The sequence below is a fragment of the Mustela lutreola genome, chromosome 12, assembly GCF_030435805.1.
Source record: "Mustela lutreola isolate mMusLut2 chromosome 12, mMusLut2.pri, whole genome shotgun sequence".
In the NCBI taxonomy this organism is placed as follows: domain Eukaryota; kingdom Metazoa; phylum Chordata; class Mammalia; order Carnivora; family Mustelidae; genus Mustela; species Mustela lutreola.
Window position 1 is genome coordinate 4,125,426 of NC_081301.1, and position 20,205 is coordinate 4,145,630.

The window sequence follows — 20,205 nt, forward strand, 5'->3', positions numbered from 1 at the left end:
CCTAAGCCAGACACATGCAGCCTTCCCAAAGAGGGCCTGCTCTGCTGACATGAATATTTTATCACGGAGGAGAAAAAAATTGGCATGGAGGATTTAAACACTGGGGTGGGGGTCGAGGGGCGCCCTCCTCCTCTCCCGGAGCGGCCCTTGGCTTCCCTGCAGGAGAACAGAACAATGGGGCCTGGTGGTCCCTCAAGAGGCCAGGGGACTGGGGGCGCGGTGGGGGCGGAGCACCCACGGAAAGGGGCGGGTCCAAGAGGGGTGAGGTCGAAGCCCCTCCCCTAACTTTTGTCCGGCTGCCCCATCCCCCACCAGACGCCCCGTATGAGCCGCCAGTAACCCTAGAGGCTGCCCCTTCCCATAAAGTCCAAACCCAAACTGTCCCGACCTTCCCCTGGCTCCCCCTGCCTTCGGTTTCCACACGGAGTATTGCTATTGGCGCCGGACATCGTGATCCTGGTTTTTCCCGCAAAATTTCATTTCCTCTATGCATGACAATCCTGTGAGCTAAGGCACAACTCCGAATTCTGTTTTTCCGATGACGAACGGGGGTCAGGCTCGCCAGGCAACGTGGCCAATGTCACTTTGGTGAGCAAAAGGCAGAACCGGGGTTAGAAGTTCCAAATCACGCACTCGGCGGGAAGCCGGGAAGCAGAACGCGCTGCCCTGAGCACTCCCTGGTTTAGGGGCAACGGAGGGGATTTTCGCACCACAGATGGCTTTACAAACTGTTTTATGGTCCTATTGAAGTCATTTTCTTGCCTCGTTAGTCCTCTGGGCTCGGCTCCCTTTCCTGCTGCCCCCGCCTGACCCCTGGCTTTCAGCGTGGGGCAGCCTGTCTGGAGCTCCTCCCCTCCAGCCCGAGGGGGTGTCTGCTTGACTGTCCCTTCCTCAGGGCCTGCATCCCTGGCCACTGCCCTCGCCCGGGCCGGCCCCCAGCCTGGAGATGAGCAGAAGAGATGTCTCTTCTCCTTGGCACCTTCTGGGGCTAATGTGTGCTCCCGGAAGGTGGAGCCCCGTACCTGCAGGGCGCTTAATTAAGGCTTGCAGAGTGACTCCCCCTCCTCGGCAGGTCCCTTGTCTGGGTCCTCCGGATGCCATAGAAGTCTCCGGAGTCCATACAGCACCCAGACGGATGGCGATGGGTGGGGACGGCCGTGCCAACAACCGCAAGCTGGGACTGGCAAGGGTTTCTTCTCCCTCCTGGTCTCCAAGGAGTTAAGGAGAGGTGGGGCAGAGGAGACAGGAAGGACCCCTGGGCCTGCTCCCCCAGGACCCAGCTGGGCACCCCTGGACAGGTGTGTCACTCTGTGCAGGAACCGGTGGGTGAGGGGGGGAGTGGTAAGACTGAGCCTGCAAGATTTCATTCATCTGCTCGCTCGCTTCTTCATCCACTATTTCGGAATGTCCGCTGTGTGCAAAGTCGTCGTGGGAAGCAGACCTGGCTGCTATCAGAATTCCTGGAAGAGGCAAATATGCCCGGGCCCTAAGGCCAGAAATTCTGCTCCGGATTGAAAGCCAACCAGCCAACCCACCAACCCTGTCTGCAGGCACTCGGATGCCCGGCCAGATTTGGGAGCCTGGTGCAGCTGATCCGAAGAAGGGGTCCGATTCTACGCCAGGAGTCTCGCTTTCACCATCACCCCCATAGGTGAGGAGGGACCTGAGGCCCCTAGAGGCCAGGCACTGACTCAAGGTCAGGTAACCCGGGCACTTTGAGCTCTTACGAGAGCAACTGAGCCCTCTGAGGTGACCCCAGAAAAGCCACCTGTGGCTTGGTCCCCACAAATGGCCCAGATGACAAGCCTGGATGGGAACTGGCTGGGATGGTCAGCAAGGCTTCCTCGGGAAGGTGGGGTTTCCGGCAGGCCTGGATGAAGGGCGGGCAGGATGTGGACAGGTGGAGGAAGGTTTAACTGGGCCGGGAGAGGAGTGCCCTGCACCGTGAGGCCAAGTGAAGGGCAGACGGGTTGTGCAGAATTTGCACAGGGAGAGATGCAGGGAGAAAAGAGTTAATGCGCTTGGCAGGGCAGGGGCCGGCGGGGAGCCTGGGAGGTAAGGGAGCCAGCGTCCATCTTGACATTTAGCAGCTGCCCGAAGGCCCTGGCTCTGGCTGGCCAGCCTTCCTCCAAGGAAGAGGGGTTAAGAGCCTGGGAGCGAAAGGCTCAGGACATCGGAGGGGAAGGTTGGCCTCCCACTGCCCCCCAAGGCTGGAGCAAGAAGCAAGCGCCTGTGGCTCAGGCCCAAGGATGGGTTCTAAGAACAAACTCCCTCCCAGCGTGGGGCCAACGTTGGGGCCACTGGCCCCAGGACACTGTCATGGGACAATTCTCCACCGGGGAGAGGCCCCGGGGCCCCTCTTCCCCCCCCCCCCCTTCCTACCTCTGCCCTCTCCATGCCCATCCCCCACACTGAGAGGGGGCCAGATATTTGGGGAACCCCCGGTGGGAAGGGCCGGGCTGCCCGTTCCAGGCAGACGTGCTGGGTGGAAGGCGGTCGCCACGCTCCCCCTCCCCGCAGCTCCCCCGCCCCTCTATTTTTAGGTCCATTACTGTCCATTGTTGGGTGTATTTCTTTTCCCACTCCTTCCCCAGAAAAACAGCTCGGGTTCCTCCAGGCAAAACCATCTCGCCTTCCCCAGAGCTGGTGCGTGGGAGCGTGCACGCTGCCAAACAGACATGATATAAGTGAATTATCAAGTAAGTGGATTAGCAGACTCCGCCATGTCTCAAAGGGCGGAGGGGGTGGGGCGGGGTGGGGGGGTGCGTAACTGCCACCATCGCTCACTCCTCCCCTGCCCTCCCTCCTCCCGCTGACAGGGACCATACGCTCACCCAGCGCAGAGGGCCACAGCACACACGCGCGCACACAGATGACAACTAGCTCTATCCATCTGGAGCCTTCTAAGACACCCAGAGTGCCTCATATCAGCTGTAGATGGCGGGGTTAGCAGCTAAGTGCTGGGGCCAGGCAGCTCAGGGTAGAGGGGCCAAGCTCCTCTATTTCAATGCTGTGTGACTTTGGGAAAGTGCCTTAACCTCTCTGAACCTTGGGTTCCTTGTATTCAAAATGGGTATAAATATAGGATCCACCATAAGACTTCTGTGAGGATTCCATGAGCTGTTTAGGTTGAGTGCTTGGTATACAATAGGCACTCAATAAGTGTAAGCTGTTGCTCCTCTGAGGAGAAAGAGGTAAAATCAAGCAAACCCTCAGATAACGGGGCCATTCAGTTCCAAGAAGACAAACATTGGTTTTCCTGAGTGTAGGGGCCCCCAGAGGGACCACAGGGGTCCAGCGGTGGACTCAGGGTGGTCTGGGAAGCCCCATGAGTATTTGCAGCCATATATGTGTGCCCTGCAGGTGTGTGTGTGTGTGCACATGTGCACACTGTTCCTGAATGAGCACCATGAATCCCCAAAGGCAGGAACCTCTGCTCTGGGGTTTTGCTGCTGAGGTGTGGGTTGGGCTCTAGCTTTGCCTGTCCCCTCCGGGTCCTCCTGCGTGTCTGGGACATTACTGGTTTTTTCCTTCTCTCTCCCTCTCCTTTCCCCTCTCTGGTTTACTCTCCAAGTTTAAAAGTTCCAAAGGCTAGAAACAGAACCAAGGAATGCAGTAGGATTCTGAGGGGAGTGTGCAGGCAGGAAATCTCCACCCCAAGACTTGCCTTGAGGTCACCCAGCTCCCGGAAGCTAGTGCAGTGGGGAGCCCAGACCCCGCCCAGTGTCAGCCCCAGAGCTGCTGGTGAGGATTTTCGAAGATGCCTGTCTGGAGTGGGGACAGGGGCAGAGACAGTGCGCCCTTTGGCCGGCTGGCTTCTCTTTCCACTGTCACCTGCCTTTGGCTGTCTCTTGATACCCAGAAGGAGGGGACACCCCAAGAACCCCAAATAGGCACCACCATCCACGTGGGCTGGAGCAGAGGGAGGGGCCTGAGGGTTACACGCAGGCTGCGTCTCCCCGCCTCCTTTTCACCTTTGCCCAACAACAGCCTCCGCTGTGACCGGGGGGAACATGTCCTGGTCGTGTTTCATTTCCTTTTATTTCCCTGGTCGACACTTGGAGTCAAGTGGACGAATGACACGGGCAGAAGGAGGGAACTGGAATGAGGGACGGAGGGGTCCAAATGGCCCCACGGCACCCTGGCAATGGCTGGGGGACAAGGATGCCAGATCGTTGTTGATGGTCCGAGTTCCCTTCCTGGGGGGGCCGGGGAGGGCAGCCCGAGAGCATCCCCGGGTTAGGTGTGGAGGGCAGATCAGATGTGCCAAATTTCTGCAGGGGGAGATAGGTTGCATTTCTCTAATGGAGGTGACCCCTGCGCAGCCACACCTTGGGGTCCCGGGCCCCTTCCTGTCTGCCTCTCACAGCCCTGCCCCAGCACACAACACCACAGCTCGTGGGCAGGCTGGCATGGGGGCCTTGGAGCTCCCCAGGACCCTGGAGAGCCAGCTCTGAGAACAGCCGTGTCACCAGAGGCTCACCCAAGGGGCCCAGAAAGGAATGTGTTAACCTTATGTCACATCTACACTGAAGAGTGAGCCCCCCCCCACCCCGTGGGCTGCAGGTGGCTTTCAGGCAGGCAGCCCACGCCCCCCCCCCCCCCGACAAATGCCGTGAGGTCAAATCCCAGGCACAAGTGCATGACGGAAACATGGTGTGGAACGCCACCTGTCCCCAGGGCTCCGGTCTACTCCTTCAGGAGAGCCCGGGACCTACAGCTGACCCTCGTGGGTCTGCCGTCCCTCCCTGGGGGCCCGAGGAAGTCACTGCATCCTGTGGGGCCTCCGTTTCCCTCATGTAGGAAGCGAGGGAGCTGGAGTCACTAGTGGTTTCCCATTGTGTTCACAGGAGTCCTGGGACTGCCTGGGGGTCAGGGGCTCAGGGCCTCGGGTCGGGGGCAGAGGGTCACTGGCAGCCCCGTCCAAGGAGCCGTCTTTCCCCTGAGCCATCAGTCCCACGGGCATGTGCTCCTAGGTATTTCGGTTCCTCTAATCTCTCAGACCCCTTCCAACCTGCACTCCCTACTTGAGATGCAGGATAATTAGCAGTGGCATTTATATGTCGGGGGGCGAAGTGAGACCCAGGCTCCGGTGCCCTGCTGAGTGGGTCCGGGAGCGGGTTGCTGTAGAAGCTAAGGAGGAGCCACTCTGAGACTGGAAAGAAGCACAGGCTGGGCACCCCTCCCGTTACCCTCCCCTGAGCATCGGCGCTAACGTCCCAGCCTGAAAGCTTGGTCGGGAATAAAGGAGACACAGAGGAGGAAAGGACCGAGGGACAGAAAGGGAGGGGGAGGGCAGGAGCACTGGGGCTCCCCCTCCTCCGGCTTCACCCCGGCACCGCATTAAATGCCTGGCATCTGAGTCCAAGCCCAGACTCTCCACTTAATGCTGGGGTCTCAGTCTCCTCATCTGTAAAATGGGGAAAGTAGTTTTTATCCTGTAGGCTCTCTGGGAGGACCTGAGGATACACCACGCACGGGATACTCAGTGTTTCCTGGGAAATGATGGACAGCCCAGAGGCCCGCCCTCGCACGGATGGTCAATGGGTTGTCCACAAGGATGACAAGAACACGTAGTGGAGAAAGAACAGTCTTTCCATCACACGGTGCTGGGGGATCTAGCTATCCTCGTGCAAAAGAAGGAGGCCAGAGGCTTATTGTACACCACAGATCCAGATGAACTCAAAATGGATCAAAGATCTAGACATGAGGGCGAAAACTCTAGAAGTCTAAGAAGAACACATGGGGGTAAACACTTGTGACACTGGACTTTGCAAGGGTTTCTCTGATACGACACCCAAAGCACAAGCAACAAAAGGAAAAAAATAGATCAATTAGATTTCACTAAAGTAAAAAAAAAATATATTGTGCATTAAAGGACACCATCAAGAGAGTGAAAAGGCTAACCACCAAGTTGGGGAAATATTCGCAAATCGTATGTCTGATACGGATCTAGCACCTAGCACACACATCAAGGACATGTAAAAGAAGACAATCCTGTGAAAAAATGGGCAAAAGACATGAATACACATTTCTCCGTAGAAGATACACAAGTAATCAGTAAACCAGTCACTAGAGAAAGGCGAATCAGACCCGTAGGAGATGCCACTTCACACCCACTAGGTTGGCCATAATAATAAAAAACAAAAAAAACGGGAGATATGCCGTGCTGGTGAGAGTGTGGAGAAATTGGAACCACGTCCCATGCCGGCGGGAATGGAAAGTGGTGTGGCCACTGTGGACGACAGTTTGGTGGCTCTTTAAAAACTTAAAAATGGAATTACCATATGACACAGCGATTCCACTCCCAAGTGTAGCCCCAGAGCCATGTCCACACAAAAAGTGCACACACAAGGACATAGCAGCATTATTCCTAACGGCTCCAAAGCAAAATCAACCCAAATGTCCACTGACTGGGGCACGGAGGCAGAAATGTGGTCTAGCCATACAGTGGAATATTCCTCAGCCTTAAAAATGGAACAAAGTAGTGACCCCTACCACCGCATGACAAGCCTCGAGAATGTGATGCCAAGTGAAAGACGTCAGGCACAAAAAGGCACGTGTCATATCATCCCACTTCCACGAAGGGTCCAGGAGAGGCAAACCCATGGAGACGGGAGGCTGACTCGTGGTCGCTAGGGGCCAGGGGGAGGGGGCCTGGGGAGTGACCGCGAGTGGAGAAGGGATTCCCTTCTGGGGTAATGAAAAGTGTCTCAGAACTACATAGAAGCGGTGGTCACACAACATTTTGAGTGTACTGAATGTTCTGAAACTGGATCCTTAAAAATAGTTTAAAAGGCAGATGTTATGGTCTGTGTATGTTACTACAACAAAAAATGTTAACGGTTCATTTCACGTAATGTGAATTTCACCTCAGTCAGAAAAAATTTTTAAGTTCTTTTAAAAACAGCACCAAAAGGAGAAAAAAAAAAAAAAAACCCAAAACCTTTAACCATGTGCAGGGATAGATGTTAACTAAGTTTATAATAGTGGTCATTTTGTAATATCTACATATATCAAGTTGTAACATTATACACCTGAAACGAATACAGTGTTGTACATTAATTATATCTCAATTAAAAAAGAATTTATAGACCCAGAAGGAAATTATGTGATGTACCATTGTATTTTTAGTGCTCATCTTTATTTTTCTTTGTTTTGATTTTCATTTATGAAACTACTATAATAAAAGAGTTTGAACTTGAAAAAAAGTCTAGCGCTGGACTCGGCACTCAGAACCCCTCTATGTGCCCTGGGATCCCCCATTTTTTCTGCCTGTGACCAAAGCTGAACCCTAGCCCAGATTTCTCCAAACTCCCAGAATCTATTTGGCCATCCACCTGGAGTGCTGGTGAATCTAGGCACACCGCATCATGGCGCAGCGGGGGAAACTGAGGCCAAGGGGGCCTGGCCTGGCGTGCCAGCAGCAGGGAGGCTTTGCAGAACTGGAACCGCCTGGCTCCCCTCTGGTGCTTGTTCAGCTCTCGCACGCTCCCCCACCCCCCGCCAGCAGTTGGTGTGTGCGCAGGGAATTAGAAACACATTTTCATATATTTAAGCAAATCTGCCGCTAAGGAAAAACAGATCAGAACCTGCAAAGCGAAGCCGAGCAGAACCGTTTTCTGCATCATCCGCCGCTTCCTAGTTTCCTCGGCACTTGGTGCCCGGGGCGCTCGTGGGCCAGATGGACCCTGGCCAGGTCTACGCCGGGGAGCCTGGGCCATGGGGGCTGTGGGATGGGATAGGAGCTTTGCAGCCCGGGCTCCGGTCCTGGGGTGGCCAGGGCTGCGCGGCAAGGGGCCCCCCTCCTTTGGGCCTGCCACACTCTGCTCCAGCCCCTCCGGCCTCCGCCTGACCACTGTTCCCCTCCCCCCCTCCCTCCCACCACATCCTTGGCCCAACCCCCCAGCCGTCCCCCAACACTAGGAGCCAGAGAGAAGAAGGCAGAATCCCAGCCGCACCACTGAGTGGACCTAGGGAAGCTTCGGTGTCTCTGTTCATCTGCCTAATGGAACTGCAAGCGCTCCACCGCACAGAATTACAGGGAGGGGGGTTAGATGGGACAAGGCGGTGACATGGCTTGTCCCCCCCCCCCCCAGGCATCCACACGCCCCCTCCGCAGGTCCCCCGCACACCCCCACCCCACAACCTTCGCGCCAGCTGTCACGCCTCGGCATCCCTCCGACCCCTCGCCCCACCCCAGGCCCCCCATCTCTGAACTCGCACCGTGCACGCGGACTCTACCTCCTCTTCCAGGCCTGGCCAACAGCATCGCCTTCTATGTGTTATGTTCTACTGTCCCTCCTTTTGTCTCTCCAGCTAAGTTCTGGGATGGAAAAAGAAAATCCCTTTTTTTGGCACATTCATTCTGTGCCAGGCGCCCAGCTGAGGGCTCTCCGAGGCTTGTCTCCTCTCATTCGTCAGCCTTCCTCTGAGCCTGTGGCCGCTGTCATCCCAACGATCAGATGAGAACATGGAGCCTCGGAGTGCAAGGGACTCGGCCAAAGTCCCACAGCCCAGAAGGACGGGGTAACAGCCCTCGCATTTGCCCCTTCCCAGATCGCAGATTCTCACCCACAGTGGGGGGTCGCCTGCCCGGCTGTCCAGCTGCATGCGGACATGTCCTCCCCGCATGCGGGATTTGAGGCAGCCGGGGATCATACAGGCAACGCCGGAGACACGTGAGGATGTATTAAAAACCAAAGCTGGGGAGTGTAGATAGAGATGGAAGAGGAAGATGAGCCTGGAGAAGGCAGGGGTGTGTATGCTGGAAAGTTCTAGAGCTTCTGACACTGCCTTCTGACACTTCTGACTCTGGAGGCTACCACCTCCAGGCTCCTTCCCCTCTCCACCACCCTCCAGGGGGTGTCTGGACCCAAAGCCATTCCCTTAAGAAAGGTCAGGGGCAAGGATCTCACACCTGCGGGCACTGACCGCCCAGCAACGCTGCCCCCAGCCTGTCACTCATCCGCTCCCCAGGAAGGAGACTTCACTGTGCAGGAAGATGTCATGCATGGAACTATTCTTGTCCCAAGCCGGGCCCTGCCTCAGGCGTTTCAACAGAATGAGCTGCCTTAACTAAGAGTTGGGTGAAGCTCTGGTTCCAAAGTCGCTTTCTACTTAAGGACAGAGCTGTGCAGACCGCCTGCTGTCACCCCATGCCAGTCCCACAAAGCAGGGGCTCCAATGGAGCCAAGCGGGAGCTTCCGGTGCTTCCTTTGCCCTGATCAAAACCCTAGTTCTTCCTGTAAGACTCAGTTCTAATCTCTCCTCCTCTGAGAAGTTTTCCTGGATCACACTCACCTTCCACTTACCCGACCACTTGTTCATTAAACGCGTGCCTCGCACAGATTGGAGACAGAAAGATAGGACAGCTCTCCTTCTGGGGAGCTCACAGTCCAAGGCAAACGAAACACCAGGAGTACAATAGCCCTCGTGAATAAGTGTCAACCATATGCCAGGGGCTGTGCACCACAGTCCTGTTTGCCTATCCTATTAATAGCAGCAATTTGAGGCTCAGAGAGGTTAAGCCTCATACCAAAGGTCACACAGCATGAGGTTCTAACCTCCATCTCTCTCTCTGCCCCTAGGACCCACGCCCTAAACCACTAGGCCAACATCCGTGAGCAGGAAGACGGGGATGTGACCAGATGGGGGCCTTTTACCCACCTGGGCTAGGGAATCAGGGAAAGCCTCCTGGATGAGGGAGGGTCCAACCTAAACCTTGAAGACTGAGCTGGGGTTTTCCAGGTAAATGTGGAAGCCTTGGAAATGAAGGAAGCAAGGGAAGACATTCTGGGTGGAGGAGGCGGCCCAGGCAAGGGTGCAGAGGTGGGAAGCGTGGTGGGCTGGAATACAATAGGTGAGCTGAAGAGACGCATCTTCACCTTTCGGGGGCTCCCACCACAGCAGCTCTGTCTCCCCACCTGTTGGTAGTGTATATGGGTAACGTCTGTCTGCCGGTCTGTCTCTTTGAGAGTCCCCTGCGGGCTTGGGGACCAGGAAAACAGAGGGGGAAGGAGGGCTGAGCCAGCGGAGCCGTCAGGTCAGTGTGGCTTGGTGGGAACATTTTGTGAACATGGTGGTCTGGCGGGAGGAGGGACATCTATGACCTTGATTCTACATATGGTGTTCAATGTCACTGTCGGGAGGGGCTTGAGGACTCAAGGATCCACATGACCCAGCAGTCCCCTTAGGTTGGGGGACAGGACCATGTGCTCTGCATCTGGGTAAACCAAGGCACAGAGAAGGTAAAGCTTGAGGGAAAAGGGTGCTCATGGCCTATTCCTGGTTTCCCATCAAGCCCAAGACCAAGGGTCCTGTACATGTAAAGTCTCCTTGGATAAGAAGTTTAATGTTCATCTATTTCAAAATCAAGAGGATCAAGATTGGATCAATAATCATATCAGGGGCGCTTGGGTGGCTCAGTGGGTTAAGGCCTCTGCCTTCGGCTCGGGTCATGATCCCAGAGTCCTGGGATCGAGCCCCACATCTGGCTCTCTGCTCAGCAGAGAGCCTGCATCCCCCCCCCCCCTCCGCCTGCCTCTCTGCCTACTTGTGTCTCTGTCTGTCAAATAAATAAATAAAATCTTAAAAAAAAAAATAATCATATCAAAGCCTGACGCGAGAACAGAACTCACCCTCTTCAATGTTTCTGAGAGAAACATTTCCTTCTTCCAGGAAGCTGGTGGGGCGGGCAAGGCAGCCCAGGATCGCCCCCCATTACAGACGAGGAAACCGAGGTTCAGAGAATCTAAGTGACCAGAGAATGGCAGAGCTGGGATGGGTCCTCAGACCCCAGGCCTGTGGCTCTAGACGAGATACCCACAGCCTCTCTGTGGAAGCTTCCAGAGGGTCTCAGGGACGTCAGCTCCCAGCTCCAGCCCTCACTCCTGGGCTTGCTGCTCCCCACCATCTCCTTGAACAGGGATTCGTCACATAGCCCCCGCGGATTGCCTGGGAACATCAGCCGTGGGGTACGCGCACCACGAGGCCGTTACATACCTCGGACCATACCCTGGATATCTCTGAGATCCCTGGATCGCATGTTAAAATGCAGTTCCTGGCTCAGCAGTCTGGGGCAAGCCTGGGATTCTGCATTTTTAATAAGGTGAATCCAAGGACTACATCTTAGGCAGCAAGGGGGAACCCGTAGGGTCGCTTTAACCACCACCTGCCTGGTCTGTGGCCAGCACCCCACCCCCTCTCTTCCTCACCATCTCTCTCCTGAGACCCGAGGGTCAGCTTTTGTCTCCAGAGGCACAAGGAGAGTGTTTTGGGGCACCGTGGGGCTGATCCTGACACCCAACAGCACAGGGGATGAGAAGCCTCAGCGGGTACGGCCTCTCCTGCCTCCTGGGCCCTGCCGCGTGGCCAGGCTGGCCCTCTCCCGCCGGCCCGGAACGGAGGGTGGGGGGCCGCCCGTGCTCTCCTGCAGTCCTCATTGAAATTTTGCCCTTGCCCTCGGATCCTTGGTTGAGAGCTCATCCCTATTAATTCTCATTGTGCATTTAGAGCCAATAGGTTTTTATTTATTCATTTATCTTGGTCTTCTCCCCGCTCCCCTTCCTCACCAGGCTGGAATTTACAATTCAGGTCTCAGGTGGCCTTGCGGAAGGACGGGAAGCCTGGCAGGAGGGAGGGTCCGCACCCTGAACCCTGAAAACAGTGGCTGCTTCGTGCCCTCCCCGTGCACCCAGGGGGGGGGTGCTCCAGGGCTCACACTCTCACTGGCTGCATGTGGGGACAGGTCCAGCAGTCGCTGCAGGGACCCACTGGGCACTGGCCTGGCTAACGGGTCAGTGAGCGGCCGGATACCATTAGGGCGCCCCCTGGTGGTTCATGCCGCCGGCTGGGCCTGCAGGAGTCGGAGCTCCCGGACCACCCAGGACGGGCCGGCTGCCCAGGGACTGGGAATGCAGGGCGTGCCATTCTGGAGGCCGGACAGAGGCAAAGAAGAAAAGCCAGGGACACTGCTGAGCCCGTCCTAACGATAATGGTAAACACACAACTCCTACTGCACATTGAGAACCCACTGTGTGCCAGCTCGCTCTCCCCGGCCGGCTCCATGCCTCGCATACGGGATTATCTCTCCTTTACCCGGCAGGAAGCTGAACCTCTGCGAGGGGAGGGAAGGCGGAGCCACCTGGTGGGCGAGCGTGGGCTCCGGCTGCAGACAGGCTGCCGTCTGCCTTCCAAACGGAGTGACCTTGGCGGGATTTAGGCAACCCCTTCTAATCCCTACAACAGGATTAGAACAGGACCCACTCAGAGCATCCTAGAGATGATTAAATGAGACACAGGCAGGACCTGCTCTAGGGCGGCAGCACGGGGCGGGGTGGGGGGTGCGGGCTTGAAGTTATCTGGATGTGACCCCCTCCCCCACCGCTCCCTGCAGAAGCCAGCCCCCCTCCACTGGCCAGGCAGAGTCCCCACTCTTGTTGGCCGCACACTTGTAGTAATAGGCAGAGCGGGATGGCAGCCTGTGATGAAACATTTAAGTCCATCAGGCAGGTGTGGAGACACTGAGGACCCTAGGCAGGACCGAGGCAGGAGATGCTGAAGAGGCTGTTCCTCCTCTCCTCCGCTCCCGGGAGAGAAGGAGAGGGGACGGCAGCTCCTCCCAGACCCCAGCACTCAATGACCCCTGCCAGGGCTCAGGCGGGACAACAGTAGGATTGGGGGAAGGTGAGTACCCCACCCTGGCAGGTGCCCTGGGTCCTCCCTATGAGAGTGGGGGCAGGGCAGAGGCCCAGAGCTAAGGGTATCGTGAACCAGCTTCGGCCAGGAGAGGGCCTCAGACTTGCATTTGATGGTCATCTCCACCCCTCAAGCCCTTGACCAGATGCTGGTCCAGTGAGTTATGATGTAGCGGCCCCATCCCACACTCTTCCCCCCAGTACATTAAAGCATTGATGAATATTTAAGAGAAGAAATACAGTCAGGACTCTAATACAAGAAGCAGAGGTTGACTCTGTCCCGGGAGTGTGTGGAGAAGTCTTTGCATGAGCTGGGCTGGGTCGCTCTCTGAGTACATAGGCTCAGAACTGAGCTCCACTGCCCCCCAAGTATGGCCTTGCTCCTGACCTTTACAAGCTGACCCCCTTGCTCATCCCTGAACCGTGAAGCCCTGGGATCTCCAGTGCAGCGATCCCCATGAGCTATCCAGCAACGCCCGCACGCCCGCTCCCAGCCCTCTGCTGCCTCCCCAGCCCCCCCCACACCGCTTGCTCCCTCGGCCCAGCCACCAGCCACAGTAACAGCCTCCCTGCTGACAGTCCAGACAGGAAGCTACCTTCCCAGGCTGACTGCTCTGTGATCGGAATGCTGCCGCCCGTGGGACTGAGGCGTCCTCAGGAGCCCAGCGGAATACCTGCTCAATCCAGGCATAAGCCCAGAGACCTGGAAGCTCCCTCAAGGACACACAGAGGCAGCAGTCACCCCGAAGATGCTGCCGAGCAGCTCCTGCAGCCTGGCTGCCCAGCCCAGGCTCCTGCCAGGCACAGGGGGTGGGGATGGAGAGCTAAGGCTTGGCCAAGTGGGAACGTCCCTCTCGGCGGGCAGCTTAGTTCAGACCCTTGAATCACAGCTTTACCACTTGCTGGTGCGACCTGGAGCCTCAGTTTCCCCATCTGAACCACAGGAATGACAACAGCTAATACCTATGGGGCACTTGCTCTGTGAAAGGCCCTACTCAGCATTTCACACATATGAATCAGCTCACTTGCCCCTTACAATGCCCATTTTACAGACCATGGAACAGAGGCCCAGAGATGCCACTGGTTCGGAGCCCACCCCTTAAAACTCCTCCTTGATACAACAGAGAATCAGCCTGGGTCAGCTGATGGGAGGACCTGCACATCAAGCTCTTAGCCCACACGAGGGGCTCCCATGAATGGTCCCTCCTATTATCACCGCTGTTGTGGTTGGTAACACAAGTTACTCAAGTGCTCCATGGCTCTAAGACCCCGTCCCTCTCTAATTAAGGGTTCAGGTGACAACACCTGAACAGCTGCTGTCCCCCTGACTTAACCAGTGACTGCAGTCACCACACATAGGGATGGAATAGCCAGCCACCCTTATGCACCCCCTCTGCACTTGCATCAGACCTTCCCCTGCAGAGCTCCAGTTGGCCTGTGGCATGCACTGGCCTGGCAACACCGTCTGCCGGATTGGAGCAGGTGGGCTAGGACGTGGTACCATAGAAGGGATGCACAGAGCGCTCTGTGCCCTGTTCCCTTGCTCAGGGGAGGCAGGGCTTGTCTGCACGGCCCGGCCCAGGACCCATCACTACTATGGTTTTCCCAAGAGAAAAGGATCTGGTGGTCAGCTGGTCAAGAAGGTACCCACCCCAGAGAATGATGTCACATGACCGCAGAGCCCTGGGGGTGGCCTTGGTTTGGGCCCTTTTCCAAGGTGGGACAGCCATCTGCTCCCATCCCAAGATTCGGGAAAGTCAACCTTGCATCTCTCTGGTCCTGCCGTTCTGCCCACCCGTCAGCAGAGTCTGTCCCGGACCCCCTCCCCCTTGGCCTAAGCAAACAGAACAGTGGGGGGCTGACTTACATGGGAGCAGAACCTCTCAGGGGGGTCTCCGCACGTGATGCCAGAGGGCTCCACCTTCACTTTGACGTAGTCCTTCAGCCGCATCACCTTGGGCTGGCAGGCATAGAACTCCCAGGTGGGGCCCTCGTCCGTGGTCACCCAGGATTTGCAGATGTCGTAGTCCCCCGAGGCCAGTGGGAGGCAGTGCAGGAAAAGTGCGAGCAGGGGCAGCATGGCTGCGCAGTCCGCAGGGGCGTGGCCCAGACAGGCCCTGGAGAGGCAGCGACTGGGTCAGGCGGGACTCTCGGCCTCAGCATGGAAGTGCCACATCTACCAGGCACCGGTGGCTGGATGTCCCAGGGACGGGAGCAGTGCGGGCTTGTGAAGAGCGAGCAACTTGTTTCTTCCCAAAGGCCGATTCAGAAAACTCAGAGCCAGCGTTTCTCAGACTGCTGATGGGCAGATCAAAAAGTTGCCCGTAACTTCGCGTCCTCCTAACCTTGGCATTACACCTCTCCCGGAGGTGAATCTGATCAAATCAGGCAGGCTCTCGAATTGTGACAGTGGATGGAAATGGGATAGGGAGCAAATCCTCAGGGATCTGGCATGAGGCCGGATCAGATTGCTTTTAATTTTTGTCCTTCCAATCAATCCAGGTCTTTAAAGGGCCCTTAAATGTGTGATGTGCTCAACAGAACTGCAAAACAACCCTCCAGCCTGCGTTGTAAAGATAAAATAAAATCAGGAGGTGTACGTGTTAGCTGGAACCGTGTTCCCTCTGTGGGACTGGACTGGCATCTCAGACCCATAAAAGAGATTTCTTTTCACATGGGCTTAAAGTGACAACAATTGTGTGGCTGGACTGCCACGTAAAAAAGCGACTGAGGTTCTTAACTGGGGAGAAGCTTATTTGGCTCTGCTTTGTGGGGACAGGCACTAATGGGGGCCAGCTGACCTTGGCTGGTAGCCATCGGCAACTTATTATGAAGTTTCTGACACTTCGGCTCTCAATCCATCCAGGTACCCGGGGGCTGGCTTGTCTTTCATTGTAAGAGGGGAGGAAGAGAGCTCATTAGCAACAACACCTGCAACAAATTAAAAAGAGAAGGGGGGGCGATAAAGATGCATAAGAATAAAAGCTCTCTGGCAAAATGTGCACAAAAAAAAAAAAAAATGAGGCTGCATTAGCAAGGTCTCCCGAGAAAGCTGGGTTATTTTTATTAATATTAGGTTTGCACATTTGCAGGCTCGGCACATTATTTAGAAGGGGATTCGCTTTTCCCCCCTCTTTTCTCGGGTTATTAGGGCAGCAGAAGCGCCCTTGCCTGGGGTCACCGACTTCCTAAAACATGCTCAGGGGTCAGGATGGAGTGGTGGCTCTCGATACTGTGACTGACAAGTCAGAATGTCAAAGCTGTCACCCTGAGTACCAACAAGCCTGTACAGACAGGTACAGATCCAAGTGTGGGCCAGCAAGTAAGAACCAGGTGCTGAGAAGTCTCTCCCCAAATTCTACAATGGTCCATTGGATTTTCAACGCTAAGAAACTAGGGACGGTGAAGACTACCGCAGAAGTGACGATGGTTTGTCATGTTAGAGTTTCTGATCAAGGCCAAAATTCTGCAATCATCTTTGGAGGGTGTGTCTATAAATGAGTCACTATTATGATTATTGCTTTACTATTTTAAGCTACTGATAATTATTTAAGAGCCCAAATAGCTATAACGAAGATAAATATTACATTGCAGAAAACATGACTCCGGTATCGTGGTGTGTACATCACCAGGAGAATTTGAGTCCGACCAGTGTGGGATCCTGGCCAAAAACACAAGCCAGTAGGGCAAAGGTTATGCGATGAGTCACACCAGACAGCCCCATTATTAATTATTCTGGTTATTAGACCTACGATGACTGTCTCTTCATCCCCATGCTGCTTGGGCTTTGGTGCTAACTAACCTCAGCGATTTTCACCAGCCACCCCCTTGGGCCACCCCCTCCAGAGAAGCCTCCCTAAAGAGTTAATCACTTTGCCATGAAACCCCATTCTCCGCCCAGACACAGACACTCTGCTGCCAAAAATGACAAACCAGGGGGGCGGACTTTGTCCAGAGGGGGCTGGCGGCTCCCCTGGGCTCCTACAGTAGCCCCCAGTCAGTCCCGGGGAGTCATAAATCAGCATTAAGGCCGCCCCTGCCCCTCTCCCTCGCTGAAGGGATCCAGATGGAGATGAATGAGAAGCCTAGTGGGGACCACATTTTCAGGGCTCACCTCTGGCTGTTTAAAGAGAAACCTGTCTTAGAACCTGCCTGGCCTTGAATGCGCTCCTTGCTAGAAAACTCTCAGAAAGAACCCGCCTGGCGACTATTTTTACAACCTGAGAAAATGTCGTAAAAATAAAATAGCGCGGCCGGCAAAGGTTTGGATGCCTCTCCCCAAGCTTCGAGCTGCCCAGAAAACAGCACGTCCCTAATTAATTCTTCCAGCCCAGGACTCCCAACTGTTCACGGACAGGTAGAGAGCTCCTGACGGGGGAGGCGACGCCAGGGCGCTGGCTGCGGGCTTCCTTCCTCTGCAGGACTAGCGGCCCCTGCCCAGGGTTTTGACTGCGCCGCGGGCAGCCTCCCCCGGCGGCGGGGAGGCAGCGAGGCCGGGAGGCCCGGAGGCCACGGAGAGCCAAGTGCGGAGCAACTCGAAAATCTAGGAAACGCTTTGCAGTTCTCTCGGTTTAAATGCCGGCGCATTCCCTGGAAAATGGGGTGGTGGTTGGGGCGGGGGTGGGGTGGGGGAAGCCAAGTACAACCCAATCTGCTGGGGGCGGGGTAGCAAATGTGCTTACAACTCGTCAATCAGCGGGGCGTCGCTGGTAGTACAGCGAGATTAGTGAGCTCAACAAGCGAATCTTACAGCGGCTTTTGCCAAAAAAGCAAAAAAAACCACAAAAAACAAAAACCCAAAAAACCCAGTAACAACAACAAAACAAAAACCAAGGAGGGAGGAGAGAAGCAAGAGGCCCCGGAATAAGGAGGCGGCGCGCGGGGAGTGAGAAGCCAGCCGGAAATTTCAGAGTAAGAGGTTGTATCCCGGTGGATCGTTTTCTCCTTGGAAAATAAATCTTCACCTGATATTATTAAGAAACTGCAGCTCCCAGGAACAAATAGAATCAATGCGCTTTATTTCTTTTAAGAGTCCTCAGGAACCGAGGGGGGCTGATAGCCAGGGTATTAAAACCCGAAAATTAGATTTTACCAGGATTTCTGAACTCTGATTTCTCTGTCTTATTGAATTAGCGCCTCTCGGAGCTGGCTGGGCTCAGAGCGGGCTCCTCCCGGAGTTGCCCGCTGCGCCCTCGCCTCGTGGGAAACTTGGCGCTGTGGGCGCGGGCCCCCCGGAGGGCACTGGAAGAGGGGTCCGGGGGGTGGGCTGCCCACCCTGAGGTTCCCTCTCCCTTCCCATGGGGGCAGCGGGGCGGAATGAATTCTGCCATCAAGGGGGTGGTGCCCGGGGTCTAGGAAGGAGAGCGGAGCCCGCTGCCGCCGGGTCACCTTCCCGCCCTCCACCCCGGGCCAGGTCCTCCGGGGTGCTCCAGGCACCGCTGGCTTAGCTAGCTAGCATCCTGCCACCCGCGGTCCGGGTGTCCCCCAGCCCTGGAACAGGTGCCCTCTCGGCTCCTGGCGGCCCCCCCCCCCCAAGTGCCTCTTGGCGGCCGGGGAGCCCCGGAAAGTTGAGGGCTGGGGGGTGGGGCGCGAAAAAGAGGCCTGGGCTGGGCGGGGGTCGGGGGTCGGTCTTAGCAGGGCGAGGGGTCGGGGTGGAGTCCGAGCGACGGGTAGGCTGCACCGGGGTATGCATCGCACAGGGGCGTGCCCCCCAGTCCCGCAGCTGCGTTTTGTCTTTCCCAAGTTGAGTGCAAGCCCCGGCAGCAATTAATAAGCAGGACTTTAATAAAAGCCCCGCCGGCACCGAGGGTGCCCCCTCGGTTGGCACCGCCTCCCTCAATTAGAAGACACCGAGCGAAGCGCCCGGGAATTAGCTACCTCCTTTTACCCCGCGCGGCTTCCAGCAGCGCCGCTGCCTCCGCCGCCCCCCGCCCGGGCGGGCGACTTACTCCGAGCGGGCGGACCCCGCGAGCCCACGGTCCTCTTCCCGCCTTCCCGCTGCCTCTGCTCCCCCAGTCTGCGCGCAGCCCAGTTCCAGGCTCCACTCCTCGCGTCCCCAAGCCGGTCCCTGCTCGTCCCCCTCCCCCATTAGCCCACCCCTCCACGGCGCGGAAAGAAGTTTCCAGCCTGGCTGGCCCAGAGTTTCTCTGCGCAACTCGCACAGACCCAGTTTTCGGGGAGATGGGCAGGGGCTGCGGGGAAGCGGGGCTGGCGGGTGGCGGTCGAGGGTGGCGATTCAGTTGGGGCGGAGGAGGAGCGCGAGAGAAGGGTTAATTTCCTTTTCACAAACACATGCACGCATTCTTGCAACATCTATCCCCACCACACACGCGCGCGCGCGCGGACACACACACACACACACACACACACACACACACACTCGCGCGCGCGCGCGCTCACACACACGATGGAAAAAGACCCTGGTAGGAAAACGCCAGCCGGAAAGACAAGCTTTTCCTTTAAGATGCTGCCACAAATGCACACTCACACACCCCTCTCGGGCGACTCCAGTCCTCCGCTAGTAACAGCAGCCACCAAATAACTTTTGCATCCGAGCCTCTGCGGGGCCGCTTTAAGTGGCTCCCGGGCCCCCGGGGAGCTTGCACGGTCACCGAAGCCCTTTAAAAATGAAACCAGGCTGGCCAAGCTGCTCTCCCCCCCGCGCGCCCGCCGGCCCTCCCCGCCCGCCTTACCCCGGCTCGGAGCAGCTTCCCGGAGCGCAGACCCGGGAGGCCGAGGACCGCCGCCCGCGGGCGCTCCGCCTGCCCTGGCCGGCGCTGGGTGGGGGCGCGGGCCGGAGGGCGGCGAGCCGCTGCTCCTCCGCGCGCCGCTCCCGCTCGCCGCTGTGGCCGCCGCCGCCGCGGCCGTCAGATCGGGGCTGGGGAGCCCTCCGGCCGCCGGGGGGGCCGCCCGCAGCCGTCCCGGAGACGCGGGCCGGGGGAGGGGGCCGCCCGCGCCGCCCGCATCGCCCGCCCCGGGCCGAGCGGGAGGTCGCCTCTAACAAGTGCAAACTTTTTGGGCCCCCTGGGCGGCTCGGAGAGGACCGGCGCGCGGGCACCGGGCAGCCCCCGGCCCGGGTGGGCTTCGCGGCGGCTCGTCGGGGCGCCGGGGCATCCCCCCCCCGGCGCGGCGCGGGCCAGATGGCGGGGCGCTTCACCGCCCCCCTGCACTCCGCTCCAAGTTAATGCCGGGGCTAAATCCTCTTGCCATCTCTCACGATCACCATCGGGGCTTTTATCTCTCGGTCTGATCCCGGCTGCGTAACTTCCTCTGTGTGGCTTTAACACACCATCCCACCACGGAGCAACGGTCTTCTTAAAGGTGCAGGAAGGAAATACTGCGAGACTCGGGGGACGCGCCACGGCCCGGGGAGGGGCGCCGCCAGCAGGGGCGTCCCGGCGGGCCCGCGGCCAGGGTGGCCCCAGCAGGCGGCCGCGGGAGCGAGCCTGCTCTGGGGGGTCGCTGCCTAAACATCTCCTCCCGGCTCGGGGGCCGGCGGGTCCCTGCG

General features: G+C 57.3%; 1 protein-coding gene across 5 annotated transcripts in view; it reads right to left on the minus strand.

The window, feature by feature from the left end:
- The window catches only part of NTNG2 (netrin G2), a 65,561-nt gene extending 45,558 nt beyond the window's left edge, over positions 1 to 20,003 (minus strand). Inside the window, exons 1-3 of one of the 5 annotated variants that reach the window (XM_059142210.1) lie at positions 19,391 to 20,003; positions 15,500 to 15,629; positions 14,566 to 15,261 (exon numbers count right to left, since the gene is read on the minus strand). In XM_059142210.1, the coding sequence (XP_058998193.1) occupies positions 14,566 to 14,778 (213 nt within the window). In that variant the 5' untranslated portion in view covers positions 14,779 to 15,261; positions 15,500 to 15,629; positions 19,391 to 20,003. Of the gene's footprint in view, positions 1 to 14,565; positions 15,630 to 18,646; positions 18,747 to 19,390 lie in introns of those variants that run through there. The other 4 variants (XM_059142209.1, XM_059142212.1, XM_059142211.1 and 1 more) reach the window with 4 other exon arrangements.
- Positions 20,004 to 20,205: the final 202 nt, after the last annotated feature.